The sequence below is a fragment of the Podarcis raffonei genome, chromosome 1 (assembly GCF_027172205.1).
Source record: "Podarcis raffonei isolate rPodRaf1 chromosome 1, rPodRaf1.pri, whole genome shotgun sequence".
Lineage (NCBI taxonomy): Eukaryota > Metazoa > Chordata > Lepidosauria > Squamata > Lacertidae > Podarcis > Podarcis raffonei.
In genome coordinates, this window is record NC_070602.1 from 103,339,086 (window position 1) to 103,357,678 (window position 18,593).

At 40.7% G+C, this 18,593-nt stretch overlaps 1 protein-coding gene across 3 annotated transcripts; it reads right to left on the bottom strand.

Annotated features, from left to right (window-relative positions):
- Nucleotides 1-1,404: 1,404 nt before the first annotated feature.
- ARL5A (ADP ribosylation factor like GTPase 5A) lies at nucleotides 1,405-16,409 on the bottom strand. 3 transcript variants are annotated; one of them, XM_053406982.1, is made up of 6 exons: nucleotides 15,934-16,409; nucleotides 9,344-9,404; nucleotides 7,533-7,680; nucleotides 6,921-7,004; nucleotides 4,727-4,786; nucleotides 1,405-3,903 (listed from the first exon to the last, which is right to left on the bottom strand). In XM_053406982.1, exons 1-6 carry the CDS (start codon nucleotides 15,977-15,979, stop codon nucleotides 3,865-3,867), a joined length of 438 nt encoding a protein of 145 aa, XP_053262957.1. In that variant the 5' UTR covers nucleotides 15,980-16,409; the 3' UTR covers nucleotides 1,405-3,864. The 3 variants fall into 3 exon arrangements, with proteins under 3 accessions (XP_053262957.1, XP_053262937.1, XP_053262949.1); XM_053406962.1 differs by lacking the exon at nucleotides 4,727-4,786 and adding an exon at nucleotides 5,032-5,183 and having other exon boundaries at nucleotides 15,934-16,377; XM_053406974.1 differs by lacking the exon at nucleotides 1,405-3,903 and adding an exon at nucleotides 5,032-5,183 and having other exon boundaries at nucleotides 15,934-16,388.
- Nucleotides 16,410-18,593: the final 2,184 nt, after the last annotated feature.

An 18,593-nucleotide genomic window follows, 5' to 3' on the forward strand; every position in this document is an offset into this window, starting at 1 on the left:
CTAAAAATAAATTGAACCAGTCAGAAAGGAGGTGTTACACCCCCAAAACATCTAACATTTTGACTACATATTCTTATGTATATTGCTTCATATTTCCTTCACCTAAGGAAACTAACATGACCTACTAAAACAAGCCACATATTACTGCCCCTTGAGTGCTTGACAATTTTTTTGTAGTCGCCACCTGTGGGCAGCAATAAAAACAAACAAACAAACAAACAAACAACGCTTGAGTCCCCTGAAGGTCACAATATGGACTGGTGGACTACACTTGATTAGTGTCACAAATTGTGCTGACTAGTTTTTAGAGGATAAGAGAGCAGCAGTCTTACAATGCCTTTGTAATAATCTGTTTATTTACAAATGTACACACCGAGTAGGCAATACATAGGCACAGAAGGAAGCATGCTGGCAGGGCTAGTAAAAAAAAAAAGTATTGAACTAAATGCCAAAAACCAGTTCTACCACCAGCCAAAATCTAGAAACTGCTTTTTCCGCTTACCTTGGATATATTCTTCAATCCAGTTGTATGCCCCTATGATTCTACTGGTTGACATAAACCTGGGTACATTCCAAGGTAGCATCAGACAAAGAGTACTCAAGCTGTCCATTAAGGAAATACCTATGGTTCACCTCAATCACATGCTCTGCAAAAATCACAGAGCATGCTATCTTTTCACTCTGCAAAATAGAACAGCAGGTAGGACCATATAATTTTTACACTTGATCTTGGCAATCACAGACACACTCACAAAATGGTGTACACTTTTTCCTGCACACTAGTAGAAAACTTTGTGTGTGCTAAGCAGCCCTTAATCCATTGGTGTTAGTGTTATGGGTAACTTGACTTATAAAGACAGAATGCCATCCAGAGCTCTCCAGCTAAGTTCCCGAGCAATAGCAGTAATTTCAGTTTTAAATTCATGCACATACATAGGCGTTGTTGTTTTCCTCTACAAAGCTTATTTTGGACAAAACATGAAAATGGGCTTCTGCTTCACATACAACCACAAAGAATTGATGGGTAACTTCATACCCTTATCCCAAAATAAGAGTGACTAAGTGAGGGCTCTATGTTAAGCTCTTTCCTAAGCCCTCCCAGGGTGTCTGAGTGGCAGGAGGCAAGGTATCTACCCACTGCTGCTAATGCCAATCCATGAAATACTTACAAGTTGTGCGAAAAGCTTTTCCTGTACGTTGTTAACGCTGAGGGTCAGCCAACCAATCTAAGATAGGCACTGCCAATGTGTTTCTAAGTGTTTTGCTTCCCTGGAGACTTTGGTACGCACTAAGACTTTCCTAAAAGTTTATATTGCCCTGCAACCTTCCTTTTCATTTAATGTGTTTGCTCTGCTAGTAAAGGAATCAATTCTCAAACTTAAAAAAAACACACACGACAGAAGCTATATTAACAGGAGGGAAAGCTTATATTGTTCAGGAAACACATTACTCTCATACAGATACTGTGATCATAGAAGTATGGGGTGCTTAATATGTAAATTTAATTTGGTAACATGGATATATTCCCAATGTTAATGCATTTTAGTTAAGTCTTGCAAAGGACAGTTTTGCTAAAACAAAGAATTTTAAATATGTTCCAATCATGCATTTACAGATAAAATAAAATGTCTTGGCTAGGATTCTGAGAACCATGCAACTAGCCCCAAGGGGCTTCAGAGATTTTTCCTTCAAGCAGCTGCGTCTTTCATCTCATTGTTAACTGCTTTTGACATGTGACAGGGCATTGGGGGCGGGGTTAAAAATGTTCAAAGAAAAGTAAAAGATTCCACTGGGCTATCACATGGTCCTTAATTCAACTAAGTAACTTTTTGCGTGCTCTGGTCAATGGGGTAACAAACAATAACAATAACAATAGAGTGCAATTGCTCCTCTTGTAAAACACTGGTGCACCACCCGCTTAATGGCACTGATACTGCGTGTGTGTGTTTTGTAAGAATTTAATTGTAAAAAGCATTTGGGGATATAGTAGAAACCAGCCAACCCACAGCATACAAACCTAGTTTATTCATCCATCAGATTCCAAGAGCTAAGAGTAGTAATTTCGAGAAAATTTGACCCAATTTTGTCATTTAGGAGCAAATTGTACTTAATGATATTTTTTTTTAAAGGGGAAAAAAGTTTTCCAGTTTATCAGGTGCTAGTTATATATTTGCTTCTAAATAACACAAAAGCCTGATAAAAAGAATAGGCACAGTGTTCAGAACACTGAAATCATACTTCAAATCTTTCAGAAGAATTACCATCCTTTTAAACAGAAGCAGTATTTTTTCCCCTACATTATATGGCACCTCTTCAAATCACTGTCCCCACCACCATCAACCTTTACAATGTTGACTGCACATGGATTAAGAAGGAAAATAACAATTTATTCACACTGCTCAATACCCTGGGAGTTTTGCAACAGAGTCAGGTAAAGCTGTCAATTGTAGTTCGTATGGATTAAAGGATTCTTTCCGCAACCCAGAGAAGTGCTTCATAAGTACAATGCACTGCGCTTAGACTTCTGTTTCTTTAAGGGCCATCCCACTCCAATCAATATAGCAAAATACTTCAAATATTCCTAGAGAATTTCAAAAGCAGTTTGCTATACAAGATAGCGGTTTGCTACCAACATAGCTATCTGGATTTTAACCTCTGCCTCCTATAAAGTAGTAATTGACTTGGCCCAGATGTAGTTAACTGAACAATTTATAGTCATGACTTTGCTCCCACTGAAATCAATGAGACTTAAATGCAACTCAGCCTGGATCAAACTCAATGTCCCACTATCAGTTATAACAAATATACTTCACCTGAGAGGTGCTTCAAATGGGGGTGGCCCAATAAAAAAACCATAGGAATAAGTATGTTTTGAAACTATACTGCATATTCCAAGCTATTTTCTCAGCCAACTTCATAAAAATGTCAACTTTTAAACTTCCTTCAACCTTTTTCAATTTTATTTTATTGTTTAGTACAGCTAGATGCCAATATTAAGCTATATAAAACCTTATCAATAATAGACCACGTCATGTTTCTTTTTATGGTTATTTTTAGGTGCAAAATGAATATAAAACAATCTTAAAGAATTTTACCATCCCCAGTGGTGTGAGAATAGCATACAGAATATGACAAAATACAAATGATGTGTCAGCAGTAACCCTTTTAGTACTATTTTTCACAGTCCAATTAAAAAACAGATTAGAATACTTTCAATTCCAAACAGCCTGCTCTTATGGAGTCCAACTGGACTAAAAAGCCCGACATCCACATACTGTTGTGGATCTCAGCATCAAGAATGCTGACAAGAGTCAGTGCTATTTGCTGTTTCTGTACCGATTTCAATCAAACTTAACATGAGGTATAAGTATACAAAGTGTACAGTACACATACGGGGGGGGGGGGGAATTGCACTTTCTGAAACATAGCCGAGTAAGTTTCAATACTGGAAGTCAATACCTGTGCCACTGATTTTCTTTTCTGATTTGCTGGAATAATAAAGTCAACATTTTCAACTGGATGAATTAGACTGGAATAATAAAATGTAAAAGTTAAAATTCCTCCTTTTCTTTCTCAATCCACACATTATTTATTAAACAGTTTCAAGTGATTTCACTTTAAAGATAAGGTCAGCTGTAGTATTTGAACTCCACCCAGAGGAAGCATCTGGAAAGCCAAGTTTGAAATTCAAAATATTTTCTTTCCGTCGGAGGTGGCTTTAGTGTGTTAAGTAGCAAATAAAGTAGCAAATCAAGTTTTGATTTTATAAATACACATAAGCCATTAATTCACAGCTGTCAAGATGACCAAACGTCCAGCACTTTTTTTGGTACAATGTCTGTGCAGAATAAAAATCATCTGATCTTAAGTCTTGACATCATCCATTCCAGTCCTTGGCACAATCTGCAAATGAAACATTTAAATTCAGCAAAAAGTGGTTACTTCCTTGTTTATATATACATACATAATCTATGTATGAGAAACTTCAACCTCCGGCCATTCAAATATCGCCTTAAAAGGTAGCTTCAAAAACCACTGTCAGCCAGAACCAAAACATTAACTGCAATATGGGAATAACAATAAGCTTCTTGTACCATGAAAGATTGTTGCAATGATTTATCAACTAGTAACTGGCGAAGACTTTTTTAAAAAACTGGAACTTTTAAAAATTTTGTCCATGGACATAAAAAGATTATCAATATAGGTGGTGACCATTTTGCCCCGCCCCCATTCTGTCCTCTTCTGGGTCCAAAAGACTGTCATGCATAATTTGGATATGCACAAAATGGTTGCTGCCTGTACATGGGTTTGTGGACAGTTGGGCTAGTGAAATGGTTCAAGGGCTAGAAACTTTTGCATTATTCTTTGGAAGGCTAAATTATTACTACAATTAAAATATATGGAGTGTTGTTAACTGATGCCAGTTCCATTTGTTTATCCACTGGTACACACAAGTGCAAAGAAGAGATACTTCATCTAACTGAAACACCTGTCACCTGTTTTCCCTACTATTGTATGTGCCATTTCTGTGCTTTTAACGAATTACAAAAGCTCTTTTTTTATATTCCACCAAAAGCTATCATTTACCTGTTTTCCATTGTATCCTTAACAGTTACATAAAAGATAGAATTTTGGTGAGCCCAGAATCCTTCCATCTACACAACTGCTAAAAACAAGGGAGCCATAAAGGCTAACTCCCCTTTGCTTCATATTTCCCATCATTTACCTCTCCCCTCAACAGCTCATTATGCTTTAAGGACGAATTCTTCAAGACTTTACTTCCTACCTATACAAATAGAAAAACCATGGAAAGGTGAGTATATGATATATGATAATAATATATGAATAAAATATATTTGGGTAGATTCCTTACTTTTTAGTTCTGTAAAAGGAAAGTATTAACTGGTGAAATGTTATCATATGGAGACAGTGGGAATAAATTTACCTAACTGGTTTACTAAGTATTGCCCTTGATTAGTTGCATGTACCAGATCTGTTCAGAAAAGTATCGATGAACCAAAGACTTCTTACCCTTCGCCAGTAAGAGCACAGCATGCCTGGATGTGCCACTGGTGATCTTTAATTGAGGTTAGCTTCAGAAACTGAGAAATTTCAGCTACTGTCATGCAGTCTTTAACATCCTGTTTGTTAGCAAAGATGAGCAAACCTGCTTTTTTCAAGTCCTAGAGAGGGAAAAAAAGAAAATGTCTCCAATTTGCTTCCCCATTATTCAACATGATAAACTAGCACGATAAAGTATTGAACACTTTTTTTAATGTAAAGCCACACTATGGTGGTCCCATGCAACCTAATGGTGTAGAGGCCAACCCAAATAAAGGTGACCTTCCAGCAATTCTAAGAAAGGGGGAACTGATAACTCCATCTTAGAAAAGAATAAGCTTCCATTGTGCCTAGAAGGAACTAGGTTCACTGTTTTGGGGAAAGCTTTGAGGTTCCCTGAAACTGCAGTACACTATTTGGCTGGGGTAGGGTAGATCCCAAACTGGTCTGTATAGTTTCAGGGCATACTTACCAGAACACTGGCTTATTTACCACCACCACGCCACCCCAAATCCCACATTTTGATGACACCATCTGTGACAGGCTTTCTGTTCACCTCCAGTACATTAAAAACTAAAACCAAGGTCAACAGAGCAAGAGATCTGACTGCCACTATGTTTCTCCACTCCCTGCCTATGTTCCCAGGAGGTGCTAGATGTGAAGAAACATGGCAGCAACCAAGAGTTCTTGCTTGCAAGCACTATAGCCTTAAATGCTGGGGCATGATTAGGAAGCTGGCCTATCATTGCGATCACAGGCATCAGGTTTTGCAGGTTTGAAAGAGAAACAATGAGGAAGCTGCTAGAATGAGCAAAAACAGGTGTACAGCGGTACCTTGTTTTGAGTCCGGGATCCATTCCAAAGCTCTGGACGCTCGATGAAAAGGACACTCGACAAAGTGTCGCTCTGCGCACACACGCGGAGCGGTTCGCGCTTCTGCGCATGCACGAGCAGCAAACCCAGAAGTAACCCGTTGCGGTACTTCTGGGTTTGCCGCGGACGTCCGCCGAAATGGATGCTGGACGGGGCGGACTTATACAGAGGTACCACTGTACTGATTTCCCCTATGTAGGTTTTTTTCAGGTTGTTTTCTCAGTCCTATGAACCTACTTTGTTTTTAGTAAATACACAGAAATTAAGTTAAAGTGGACTTTTTTTATCACAGTGTTCATTGATCCCTCTTTTTTAGTGTTAAAAGTCACAAGCGTAACTTTACAAAACATTTCTCCCTTCCAACACAGAATGGAGTAAAAGCTGGAGTGAGGAAAACCTAAATAAAGGTTTTATAGTAATATACTGTGCCACTTGTTTTATCATATGTCAATGCAATTAATATCCCATACACCTATTTCTGATGTTAGAGGGCTAAATTCAGCCCCCAGGCATGAGGTTTCCTACTCCAATTCTCAAATGTAAAAGATCTAAATAAATTTAAAAGTGTGCTGGAAACATAGCCTTTCAGTATGTAAAGGGAGAATGAAGGCAGGCTATAGTGGTGCCATTCTGACTACTTGACAACTAATAAGGTTTTTGTTTTATTTTTGAAAGGGGTTTGAGGCCAATAGCAGCTGTTCTCAAACTACACAGGACTTTTAACAATGATGTCAGTTTCACACAAAAGGCAGTATGGCGACTATAAATAGTCACATGTGAAAATCTTTTGGCGGCCTCTTAAGTCTGAAGAAGAGGTGACAGCCCCAGAGATTTGTATCAAATCTAATAGCTCCTCAGCTATAAGAAAATGAACCATCTTGAGATAATTACATAAATGGAAGTCAGAAACAGAACTTTAGCATTAAGGCAGGGACTTATTGCAGCATTTTTTTAAGCTAGATAAAAAATTCCCAGCACATACTCACCTCGTGTGCTAACATTTTATAGAGTTCTTCTTTAGTTACAGAAATTCTCTCTCTGTCTGTGCTATCCACAACAACTATCACAAACTAAAAGAAAAAGAAGAGTTATCGTTATTTAATTTAGTAGTCATTTCACAAAAATGTCTCAAAATGACTCGCGGCATATAAAAAAATTGATGTAATATAATTCAAACAAATTTAACATAAAAATCAGTAACTGCAAATTAAAAGTGATTACTAAATAAAGACTGTTCACATACATCCCAAGCCCACCCCAATGTACAGAAAGATTAAGGTCACGCCCGCCCCTGAAAAGCTTTGTTATAAAAATTGTTGAGGTATCCTCATTATGCACAGTCCTCATTATGCATAGTTAAAGCTATTAATATTACTGCAAAATAGTCAATGCTTTCTCTTTTTGGTCTTAATAATCTCTATAGCCCCCATATATATATATATATATATATATATATATATATATATATATATATATGATCTCTTAGTAACTTAAGGGCATGATACTGCCAATGCAAACCCTTTACTCTCCTCATTGAACTCAAGAAGACAAAGCATTAATTTTGGCTGAATTCTTCATTATATTATACAAATTCTTACTTCAGTGTTTGTATAGTATGTGTTCCATGAAGATCGAAGTGATTCTTGGCCTCCAATATCCCACATAAGAAAACGTGTATTATTAACAACAATCTCCTCTACATTGCTTCCAATGGTTGGAGAGGTATGCACTACTTCATTCATAGAACTGCAAAGGAAGGAGAAGAAAATGTAAGAATGATGTATGTTCTGCCTCGGTCTCCTTGGTCTAGATTTCTTTCTGTTCTGCAGTCTGAGCTGCATTCAGCTGCAGTTATGCTTGTAGTTGCTTTGAGATCAAAATGTGACATAGCATATCCTAGGTACAGACCACACAATACCCCCAGCAACATTATTATCAAACTGCCAGTGTAAACTGCAAACACAACTCTGGTATGTTGCAGCTATGTCCAGGGTGCACTGAGTCACATGTCAAACTGCTCATGTGGGTGCAGCTTCAAGAAAATGTGGATCATATTTGCATTAAGCATATTTGGACTGTGTAAACTACAGACTCAGTGTATCAGTAAACAGTTACCATGTTACAAGGTCAGAAGAAGAAAATATGGCTATCACACTTAACTTGGCAGAAGACAATGTTGTTCACAATTCCAAACAAAACTGTTATTACTTTTAGGAGAAAACCTTTTAGGAATTTAATTTCAATAAGACACTTAACTAATTTACGAGTTTTCACTTGATTCAGCAACTTAATTTAAGAGGTTGGCATATCTCCAGAACCTCAGTATAGCTGCTTTTTGGAGACATTCAAGGTAGCATGAAATACCATACAATTTAGAACTCCAAAATCCATAGTTTGTCAATATTTATATTGGAATCTACTAAATTTCACAAAATAATTAGCAAGCTTTCAAGTTCCCTAAAATACTTCATGGTGTGAGATATTAGAACAAAAACAGGTTATGTGCCAAGTGGGAGAGGATGTACAGAAGTACAAGAAGTAGGCTGGATGCTGTGGCATGGAAGCTGCATTTAGACTCAGTTACAAGATGGAAGTTGCAGACTGAATTAGTCTTGCTAGGTGCTGAAGGTTATCAGTGTACAGCTAGGGCTCTGGCACAAAGCAGCAATAGCCGATACCCATTTTTTAAAAAACAAAACCTGACTGTTGCCTAGACCTGTTTCATGCCTAAATCCAAACTGGGTAGGCAGAAGGAAAGATTTACATCATTTAAAATATGCACTGTCTTTCTAACAAGATTTTCTTTCGATTCCCTATTCCTTTAACCAGTGCCAGAACCAAAACTGCCTAATTGCATAGCTTTTGTCTCAGAAAATGTGTTGGAGATAAAGATTCTACCATTGCCTTCTTGACATGCCTTTGATGCAGGGCATGCAATTCTCTTCTAAATGTAGGAGCATTCAGGTATGCAATGCCACACCTGTAAGCTGAAGTGATATGGGCCAGTGAGAACTGTACCACACAGCATTCTCCAAATCACAAAATCTGGCTCTGAATGATGCCTACATAATACCATTATAATGGTAATCTCAAGTATCCCCCCTACCTCAATATTACATATGTGGTATTAAAGTTTCAAAGCTGTAGTTTCAGAGGGTTTTCTCAGGGTTTTTTTGTCATTTGGGATCAGGAAGGCATTAGAAATTCCCGCACAGGAATAAATGGAAATAACTGATTTCTTACAATTTGTTACAATGTCTAACTATTTCCTGAGAGTGCATTGTGTTTGGATTGCGAGTCCTGTGGAATCTGGCAGACTACTGGCAGGTAACAAGCAAAGTTTGTCGAGTTCAGCATCCCGATATGGAAAAACAGTTTTAGTCACCTGTTCATACAACTTCATACTTACAACTGATAAAGAATGGTTGTTTTTCCTGCATTATCAAGGCCAACAATGATCACTTTGTGCTCTGGAGGGAGGGAAAAAAGAGAGCAAATGAGGAGCTAGTTATTTATTTAGATAATTTCTATATTGCATCACATTTCCAAAGGAAATCCAAGTTATTTACAGTGTATCTTTAAACATTAAGTATAACATTATAAAAGATCAAAACATTGTGAATGAAACTAAAAAAAACCTTCATTTAAAGGCAGCGTGCAAACAGGAGAGCAAAATATTGAGAGGAATTCAACACAGCGCTTAGGAGATCTCTCCCATTTGTGCAAGCATTTCCGCTTGCCTGGTGGAGTGATTTCCCCACTTCTCTTCCACCCCACCCCACCCGGTTCTGGACAGGTTCTACCACCTGTCCAGAACCAATTGAGACGAGCGTAGGAGGATTAAGCCCTTCTGCTCTAGCAGAAATCTTTGTGCAGGCTTCCACTAGTGGGACCTGTTAGCTGACTCTGGTCCATTATCTTAAACATTAAAAACACAAGGACAAATACCAATACAAAAATGCAATACGAATATTAAAGCATAATTAGCAGCTAAACAAGGTAAGTGAGTTAGCCCCCCCAACATCTCCCACAGTAACATCTCCCTGAGCACTCTCTCACATACTCTCAACCATTCTTACCAACCATAACCGTAACACAGCTAATCCCCAACCAACCACTTGTCATTAAGCATACATCTGGCATTAAAAAAAACACCCTGGCAACATTAAATGTAAATATAATGTAATATATTTAATAATATATGTAATAATATAATGTAAATATACAACTAGCTCACTCACTCACTCACTCACTCACCTCTACCTGGTAATACAGTGCCATACAAGCAATAACATGGCTACTTCCTCCCCTTCTCCCTCCCAAACAGGGCCTTACTGTATACTGTTACCAGTCTTTCATTCTATATTAAGTCTCTCACATAGGAGCCATCTCCTAAGGGCTGTAGGGGCTTCAGCCCCCACAATAAAATATTTGAGGGAACTGGGCACCCACAAAGTTGACTTGCATTCCCATTCAAATGGTGTGCGTGCACTGCGTCATATGATTGATTATGCAGGGTGGGGCTTACCTCGGCCCCCGCAATATTTTATTCGAGTTGGCACCCCTGGTCTCTCATGCAGTATTCAACAACCTATACAAGTTACGGGAAGCTTCATGCCACATATCTCTATATATACCACCACAATGTTTGTAACTGTTTTGTTGTTCAGGCACCTTGTAGATCTTAAAGCTGGAAAGGCAGGGCTTCAGTAAATAAATAATCATTGTGTGCCAACTTCCTTTTCAGAATAACTACTTTATTTATCATACAAAAACAAACAATAAGCTTCCCATACTTGCTAAAGGACTTGTTCTGCACCAGGCAGGTTTTCAAATAATAATAATAATTTATTATTTATACCCCGCCCATCTGGCTGAGTCCCCCCCCCCCCCAGCCACTCTGGGCACCTCAAAGTTTCTTCTTCCTGCTTTTCAAAAGGGTAATGCCAAGCATTTTTCTTTAACATGCAGCAGAGGCAAGCCACCAGATAGGACACGAGGGCTTTAGTGGAAATTGGTGGAAGTTTTATGGGATACTGGCTTAAATACATGCAAACCAGGCCAGTTTTTACTTCAACATAACATAAACCACACTGATGCACTTAAGGCAAGTTGGGGAAATGGGAGAAAATGTTATAGAAGGGCAAGCTAAGTATTTTTAAATCAATAGTGTGGGGTTTTGCAGAATGTTTTTAGCAATAGGGAATATTAAACTCTACTGCACAACAGCACAATATTGTTTAAAAAAATCATAGGCAACTCTCCTGAATCCCACCAAAACATTAGTATCTATACTGAAGTTTGAGAATTATATTGTATTGCTGGCAGGATGAATGATGAAGAAGCACTTGGAACAAAAGATCTGCAGCATGACAAAGAGGGGGGGGGGTCTTAAGTGCCTACACTAATTGATTAGCAACTAGAGTGAGTTATTTATTTCTTTTGGCAATCTAAGGTTTCTAGTAAGGTTGCATGATTTAATCAGTAGCTAAATCAACGAAATAATTAGATTAAAATTTTCCGCAACTGATTTAATTATGGATTGGGCTAAGCCTAAAGGAATGTTTGCTTACTTTTTATAGCTGTCTTGGTTTTTGAGATATTACTTTTCTCGGTTTTTACCTTCAGAAAGCCCTTTCCACATTAACATCTGCCAAGGAGGCTCGTGTATCTACCACAAAATACTTGGGCATCTGAAAAGATGTTTTAGGGCAGGCTTCCTCAAACTCGGCCCTCTAGATGTTTTTGGCCTTCAACTCCCATGATCCCTAGCTAGCAGGACCAGTGGTCAGGGATGATGGGAACTGTCACGGAACTGCCATCGGAACAGGGGCGGGAAACAGAGGGGCAGTTGTGTTACAGGGAGCCTCTGAAAATCTTGCGAAGCAGTTCCTCTTCTGGTGATGAGGAAAGCCCCACCTCCAGTGAAGAAGAGGTGAAAGGACCAGAGGATGATGGTGGGAGTCTCAGCACTGCTCCTGGCCAAGCCAACCAGGAGGGAAGCACGCCCCTTCCGTCGCCCACCCTGCACAGAAGTCTAAAGCACAAAGAGGGAAGGAAAAGGCTGGGCGTAAGGAGACCAAGCCTGTGGTATTTCAGCTTCATGCCACATGAATTGAGAGAACACACACACACCCCTACAAGCTGTGGGGGGAAATCAGTAGCAGGCATTCTGTCTTTTAGAGAACGTTCCCTGCCATGGAAGAGTTCACTATTTGAAAGTCAAAAAATTACTATATTGGGAGGGAGAGAGAACAGATTCAATATTCCTTCCTTTCAAGCAGTGGTAACGGTGTCCTCAAAAAACTATCTTTATTGGGGATTTGATAATGTGCAAATATATTCAAATTTAACTGAAGAACTGTTTAAATGAAAGTATAAATAAAAGTCTTTGATGGTAAGCCCTAGTCCCCAGTTAATTTTAAAAGCTCTTTGAAAACAGCCAGAGGCCCTTGTATTCGGAGCAATACTGAAATTACATCAGCTTTTTGTAAAGTAAGCAATTTTGTAGTTTTCCAATCAGGCCACAGTAAGTTCTTCTGCTTTCTGACAGATCAGTTAAGACTAGACAGAGCTACATAACATAGAGAGTTGTTTCAGTGAGTGCTCCATTTTATATACAATAACCCCAGTGCAGCAAGGAACAATCCTCATGCATAGAAATTGATTTCCACACACCAGAAATCACCAATCTTGTGTATATGAAGATACAGCATTGGGTGGGGGTTGGGAACAGCTCCTTGAAGTTTCACAAACAGTACTTGTAAGAACTATGGAAATACCTGAAAACATCAAATGGTTGTTTGCATTCTGCTGCACAAAGGGGCCCTCCACTCCCCACCCCTCCTCCATTATTATTAAATGTTATTTCCTGACCTTCACCAGCAGATTCCATGGTGGATTCAATCAAGAAACCTCCATCTCCCCAGCACACAAAGATAGTGAACTGATAAGGTCAGTGGGGCAAAGGTTTTGCAAGAATGTCCATTCATGCATCAGTAGAGAAGTGCAAGCAAGCCTGGAAAAACCCCAAGTATCTTGACAATATTTTTACCATGTCTTTGATACTTAAGGTTACATTGGCCTGGTTGGCATACTATGCTTAGGTTTTAGGGGCACTCATGCTTCATGTTCACACTGTCAAAGCACTGCATACTTTACATCTAAGCTCACGTGCACCTTTAATCTCCTCAATTTGGGAAAAGAAACTTAAAAATGCAAAGCCCTACAAACAAAGTTGAATGGAAAATTACTTATACTGTATCTTAGCACTAATTTACCGAGTTCATAGTTGAATTCTGTCTATTTAATATTGCATTTTGTAAACATAACAATAACTGTAGTTCAATTAGTACACACCAGCTAGCTATTTTGTTACACTCAAAAGCAATCATATTAGTTACTGTATGAACTACAGGGAATGTGCTAACAACCACAAGAAACGGTAGCTACACTTGTCTCAAATGACCAGCTTTCTCCCAAGGCAAGGAAGTAATGGCTCATATAGCGACACAGGAGTCTTTATTAATCATTCAGCTCTTTATCTGCAAATTCTAACTTTCCTTCCTATGTTTGAAAATATATATAGTCTGAACTTGTTTCAGACTTAGCAAGAAAATGTTCAGAGCTGAATGATTAATAAAGAATCCTATGTCCAGGTTGGATTATAGTAATATGTTCAACACAGTGTTCAAAAATCCTATTGCTCTGGGCGCATTTTGCAACAGGAAATTTCATTAGTGCAAGCAGTATCTAAGCTCTGGGCACAGTACTGTGCCTAAGAGTTCAGATTAAAACTGCACAGAGGAAGGAAAGGAGGACCCTTTCCTGCCTCCCTACTTCCAGTCACTCTCTAATGACTGAAGAAGAGACTTTTTTAAGAATATTATGGGGGCGGGCTGGGGAAGCATGGCTTTGGGGTTTTTTTGCAGATGAGGACTAGACCATGTGAAAAATGAACACAAGATTTTAACTGCAGTTCATTCATTTTCAGCTTTGTATTATTGTTATTTAAAAAGCATGCCTAGACATTCCATTGTTGCACCCATAACCTAGGTTTAGGGTGCCATTTATCTCCTAGCTTTCATATCTCAATTTCTAGCAGAAGTTTAACAGTGTGCATCTTCCCTCTACAGTGCACTGATTTCGATGACAGGTGAAGAGCTTACCAACAAGTATAACCTTGTCCAGTGGTAAGAGACATAGTTAATTAGTACTTTAAAATAGGTTTGTTGTCACTGTACACATATATAGTCCTTGCAGCTCAGGTATACCTACTGACGGGAATTGCTCCATAAGTGTCACAACAGCTTAAACAAAACCCTTGCATTGTATGGCTTTGGTCTAAGATGTGGTGCTGTCTTTGCACTGGTATGCAGGTAAAATGGAACTCTTAGCTGCCTAACTCCTCCACACAGCCTATTATCATCTCAGTTCCCTTACAGATTTTCCATTATTGATGAAGGGGAAACAAGACAACCAACTCTTCAGCTCTAAAAGATGGTTTCAGGTGGCACCTGCTCAGAAAGCAGAGCTCAAAGCCTATAAAGAGACAGTGTGACATGCCCCTTTCTCAGAACACAAAGGATGAAAACATAAGCCTAAGGCTGCATCCACATCATATATTTAAAGCACATTTATACCAAAGATTTCTGAGAACTGTAACTTGTTGAAGGTGCTAGGAACTGTAGTTGTGTGAAAGGTAAACTACAGTTCCCAGGATTTTTTGTGTTGAAATGTGTGTTAAATATACAGTGTGCATGCAGCCTACCTTCCATCACTCTTGCCACTGGAAAGTATTACTTCTTGGGACCTCTCTTGCCCTGCAGGCTCTCCTTCCAGCCAGAGAATCTCCACAAGCTCATCAAGTATTTATCATTATTATGATTGTTTATTGTATTTATATACCGCCCTATACCCAGAGGTCTCAGGGCAATTCACAAGAGTGGCTGGGAAAACTCAGCCAGATGGGCAGGGTATGAATTATACATAATTATTATTATAAAATCAAAATATAAAATCACAAAATACATAATGAAAAATAAAAACAACAACCCAATAACGAGGTTCTCAAAAGAGTTGTGCATTTGGCAAGCACTGAAAGATATAAGGTGGTACAACACTGCACAATCAATAACAGAAAATTAACTGCAGACTTCTCAGTTCTGAGCAATACTTAATTCTCCCTCAATCAAAGGCACCACAAGAACACAATCAGCTGTAAACCAGCTTCTCACTAGAAGCCCAATCTAATCTCCCCAATTTCCCACCATTAGGGTCAATGCCACCAGCTGTTTAAAAAACAATCATTACCCTATAACACATGCTGCTAAGTCGTTCTTCCCACCTTCCTTTCACCGCACATACTAGTCAGACGCGCTCCCCTTGCTGCATTTCTCTGAACCCATCGCCACTCAACGGCTAATTCTAGTATTTTTTACAGCACTGTTCAAAACACTTCACTTGCATTCTCAGTATCTTTTCCCCCTCTTCCACAGCTGCCCTTTGAGGCGAGACCCAGCACTGCCCTTTTCCCTACATTCACACAAGCGAGAGCGGCTCCCATACACACAGGAAAATAGTTCTGCGCGCTTCCTTCCCCCACCCGCTTTCCTTTTCACAACCCGAACCAGGAGAAAGAAAGCAGAAGCCTTTTTTCGCCTTGGCCGCCCCCCCCCCCCGGGAACGATTGTATTCAGCTGCTGGGTGAGTTGTGCCCGCACTTTGATCCCACCTAAGGGAAAGGTGACCATAACAGATGCTCAGCCCTGCGGGGGGGAGGGGCGCCTCCAAAGCTGCTGCCTCAGGTGCCTTCGGGGCTCCCCCTTTGCCCCCCAACTCCTCGCTCTCTTGACCTCGGGCGCCACCAGGAAGGCAGAAGCGGCGCCTCACAACCCGAAGCCCGTCCGCCTGCCGTCGGCCTCCCTCGGCTACGCGACGAGCAGCAGCTCCGCACGGACTCGGGAGAAGCCGGAGACCGAGCCTGCCTTTCTCCCTCACCTTGGTGGTTGAACAACCTCCATATCCGAGCGAAGAGGATTCCCATGCTCAAGCGGCGGGAGCTTCGGCCGCCCCCCGGGGCAGCTCCGCACCGGCTCACTTCTTGTTCCCCGCCCGGCCTCGGCCTCCCCCCGCGCTCAGTCCCTGGCCACAGCCCAGCTGCGGGGAGTGAGGAGGAGCGGAGCGGCAGCAGGAGCAGCAGGAAGGTGGTGGTAGTAGTAGTGGCGGCGGTGGCGGTGCAGGCCCCGCGCCTCGGAGACGGCCGCCCGCAGCAACGCCGCCACCGCGCGCCCCTCGCCGCTACTCGCGGACATTGCCGCCGGCCTCGCCGCAACTACTTCTCTCCTCTCCGCCCCTCCTTCTCGAGCTTCGCTTTTTTTTTCGTAGGCCTCGCCGCTCTGAGGGGAACGGATGGTGTTTGGGCACCGCCGGACACCGTCTGAGGGAAACTGAGAGAGCGCTCCCGTCCGTCAGCCAGCGTCCGTGCGTGCGCGCTCCCGCTCCTACCGCAAAGCACCGCTTTTCCAGCCGAGCAGGCAGGATGATGCGACGGCGCCAGGGGGCGGGGCGTAGCATAGAGCGGGCGGGGTTTGCAGTGAGGGCGGGGAACGCTCGTCACCCTCCAAGGGCTTCGTCGAACGGTGGGAGTTCAAAGACTGCCTGCTCCGCTCCGCCCCCGCTTTGTGATTGGCTGAGAAGGGGTTCCACTGGTGCGAGGCGCCGGGCTGCGTTGCTGCTCTTTGGCTCGGAGGCAGTTGGGGTGATGGCGGGCGTAGGCACTAACGCGTTGCCTTCTTTTCGTCCTCTGGAAGGGAGGGGTGGCTCGCTGGCTCTTCGGCTCCTTTAATGTTTCGAAACTTCAGTCAAAATGGCTCGAAAAAATGAATAATAGGAATTGTATGGTGTTTCGGGATCTTTTTCTTCCGTTACTTTAGGGTTTGGCAAATTGCCCTCCTTATAAAGGCACCTCGTGGGCTAAAAGAATCGGCAGAGCTCGAAGGAGTTTGGGGTTTCTTGGAATATGGAGGCACAGCATGTGTCTCCAGTGTCCCTGCATAGATAGGCACATGCCTGGCTCGCTTAAGACACTGCATAGAGCCTCTATTCTCAACAACGGTGGCTCTCGCGGGTGGAGAATTATTTTTGCATATTTGTAAATGGAATCTCTGCTATTCTGTTGTTCTGCTCCTTTGGGCCTTTTGTCCTTCCCGGCTGTGATGCTTTGTGGTTTATATTTCTTATGCGTCGTCGTTTTACTTTTGGTCATGTCCGCACCTCTTAACAAAATCTAATCTGAAATGGTGGAAGTCGGAATCAATGAAAGTTTCTCAGGGAATCAAGCCGGTAGCATCAGGTTTTGCTACTTTTCAAGACGGCTGCTCATCCAGGGGGTGGGTGACTTTGTGTGGGTTTTTTAATTTTGATTTTTAGTTGTTTCGTTTTTTATTAAGTGGTTTTTTAGTTTTTTATACTGTAAGCCACTTTGTGATCATCGGGTGAAGGGCGGCATGTAAATTTAATATGACAATAAATAAATTCCATAGATTAATAATAAGTAATACTGTACCAACAGCCATGGCTCTAACATCAGGATACATGTAGCACCCAATGTGTGGAATGCACTTAATTGTGATAAAATGTTTTAAATGCGTTTTTATTTAAATTGTTTGTTTTACTACTTTGCTACTGTCCGCTCTGGGTTCCTCTGGGAGGGAACAGAATAGATATGTAATAAATAAATAATAAGCAAACAAAAACCTCCAGCCTTTTCCCCACCCGTTTTGTATTAACATCCAGTCTGTTGAACAGTTCTGGCTACTTGAAAGCTTACTGACAAAAGTCGGTCGTAACAATGCTACAGACCATACTGTGTGTGGCTTTTTGGTGGTTTTTCCTCTCTAATGGATCAACACAGCTACCTACAATTGTTGTTTCTCTGCAATGTCCACAATAGCTGGGACTATTCATATTTATTTATTACATTTATATCTCACCTTTCTTCCAGAGAGCTCAAGATGACATTCATGCTTCTCCCTTTTTTCCAATTTTATCCTCACAGCAAGACTGAGACTGAGAGACAGGGACCCAGGGCGAGGTCGCACCCAGTGAGCTTTGTGACTGAGTGGGGATTTGAACCCTGGTCTTCCAAGTCCTCTTCCAGCACTACACCACACTGGTACCACCAGGCATACATAGCCTCCGGAGATATATTCCATGTTTCTTCGCTGACTGTTCCGTTTTCTTTCTTTTTTTCAGTAGCATACAGGTCAAAATGTACATATCTTAGTCTATAAAAAATAATAAATGATAAAATAAATGAATGTGCTCCTACTTTCCTGCATCATGGCCCATGAGTACAAAAGCACTAGGATAATCTTAAAATTAATGTTAACCTGTATTCTAACACATCTCACTGGTAGTAAGTCTTTTACTGTAACTGTAATCCTTTATTCTTCCAGCTTAAATGTGATGTAGATGTGAAGTTCTGGAGCTCAACAGTAGAGCACATATTTTAAGAAGTTAAATAATTTCACATAGCTTACCCACAATTCAAAACAATTTTCCATTACAAAAATACACTAAAACAGCCATAAAAGCCAAAACAGCAGAGAGAGAGAGAGAGGAGAAGTACAAACAGCTATCAAGAAAAATTTAATGGT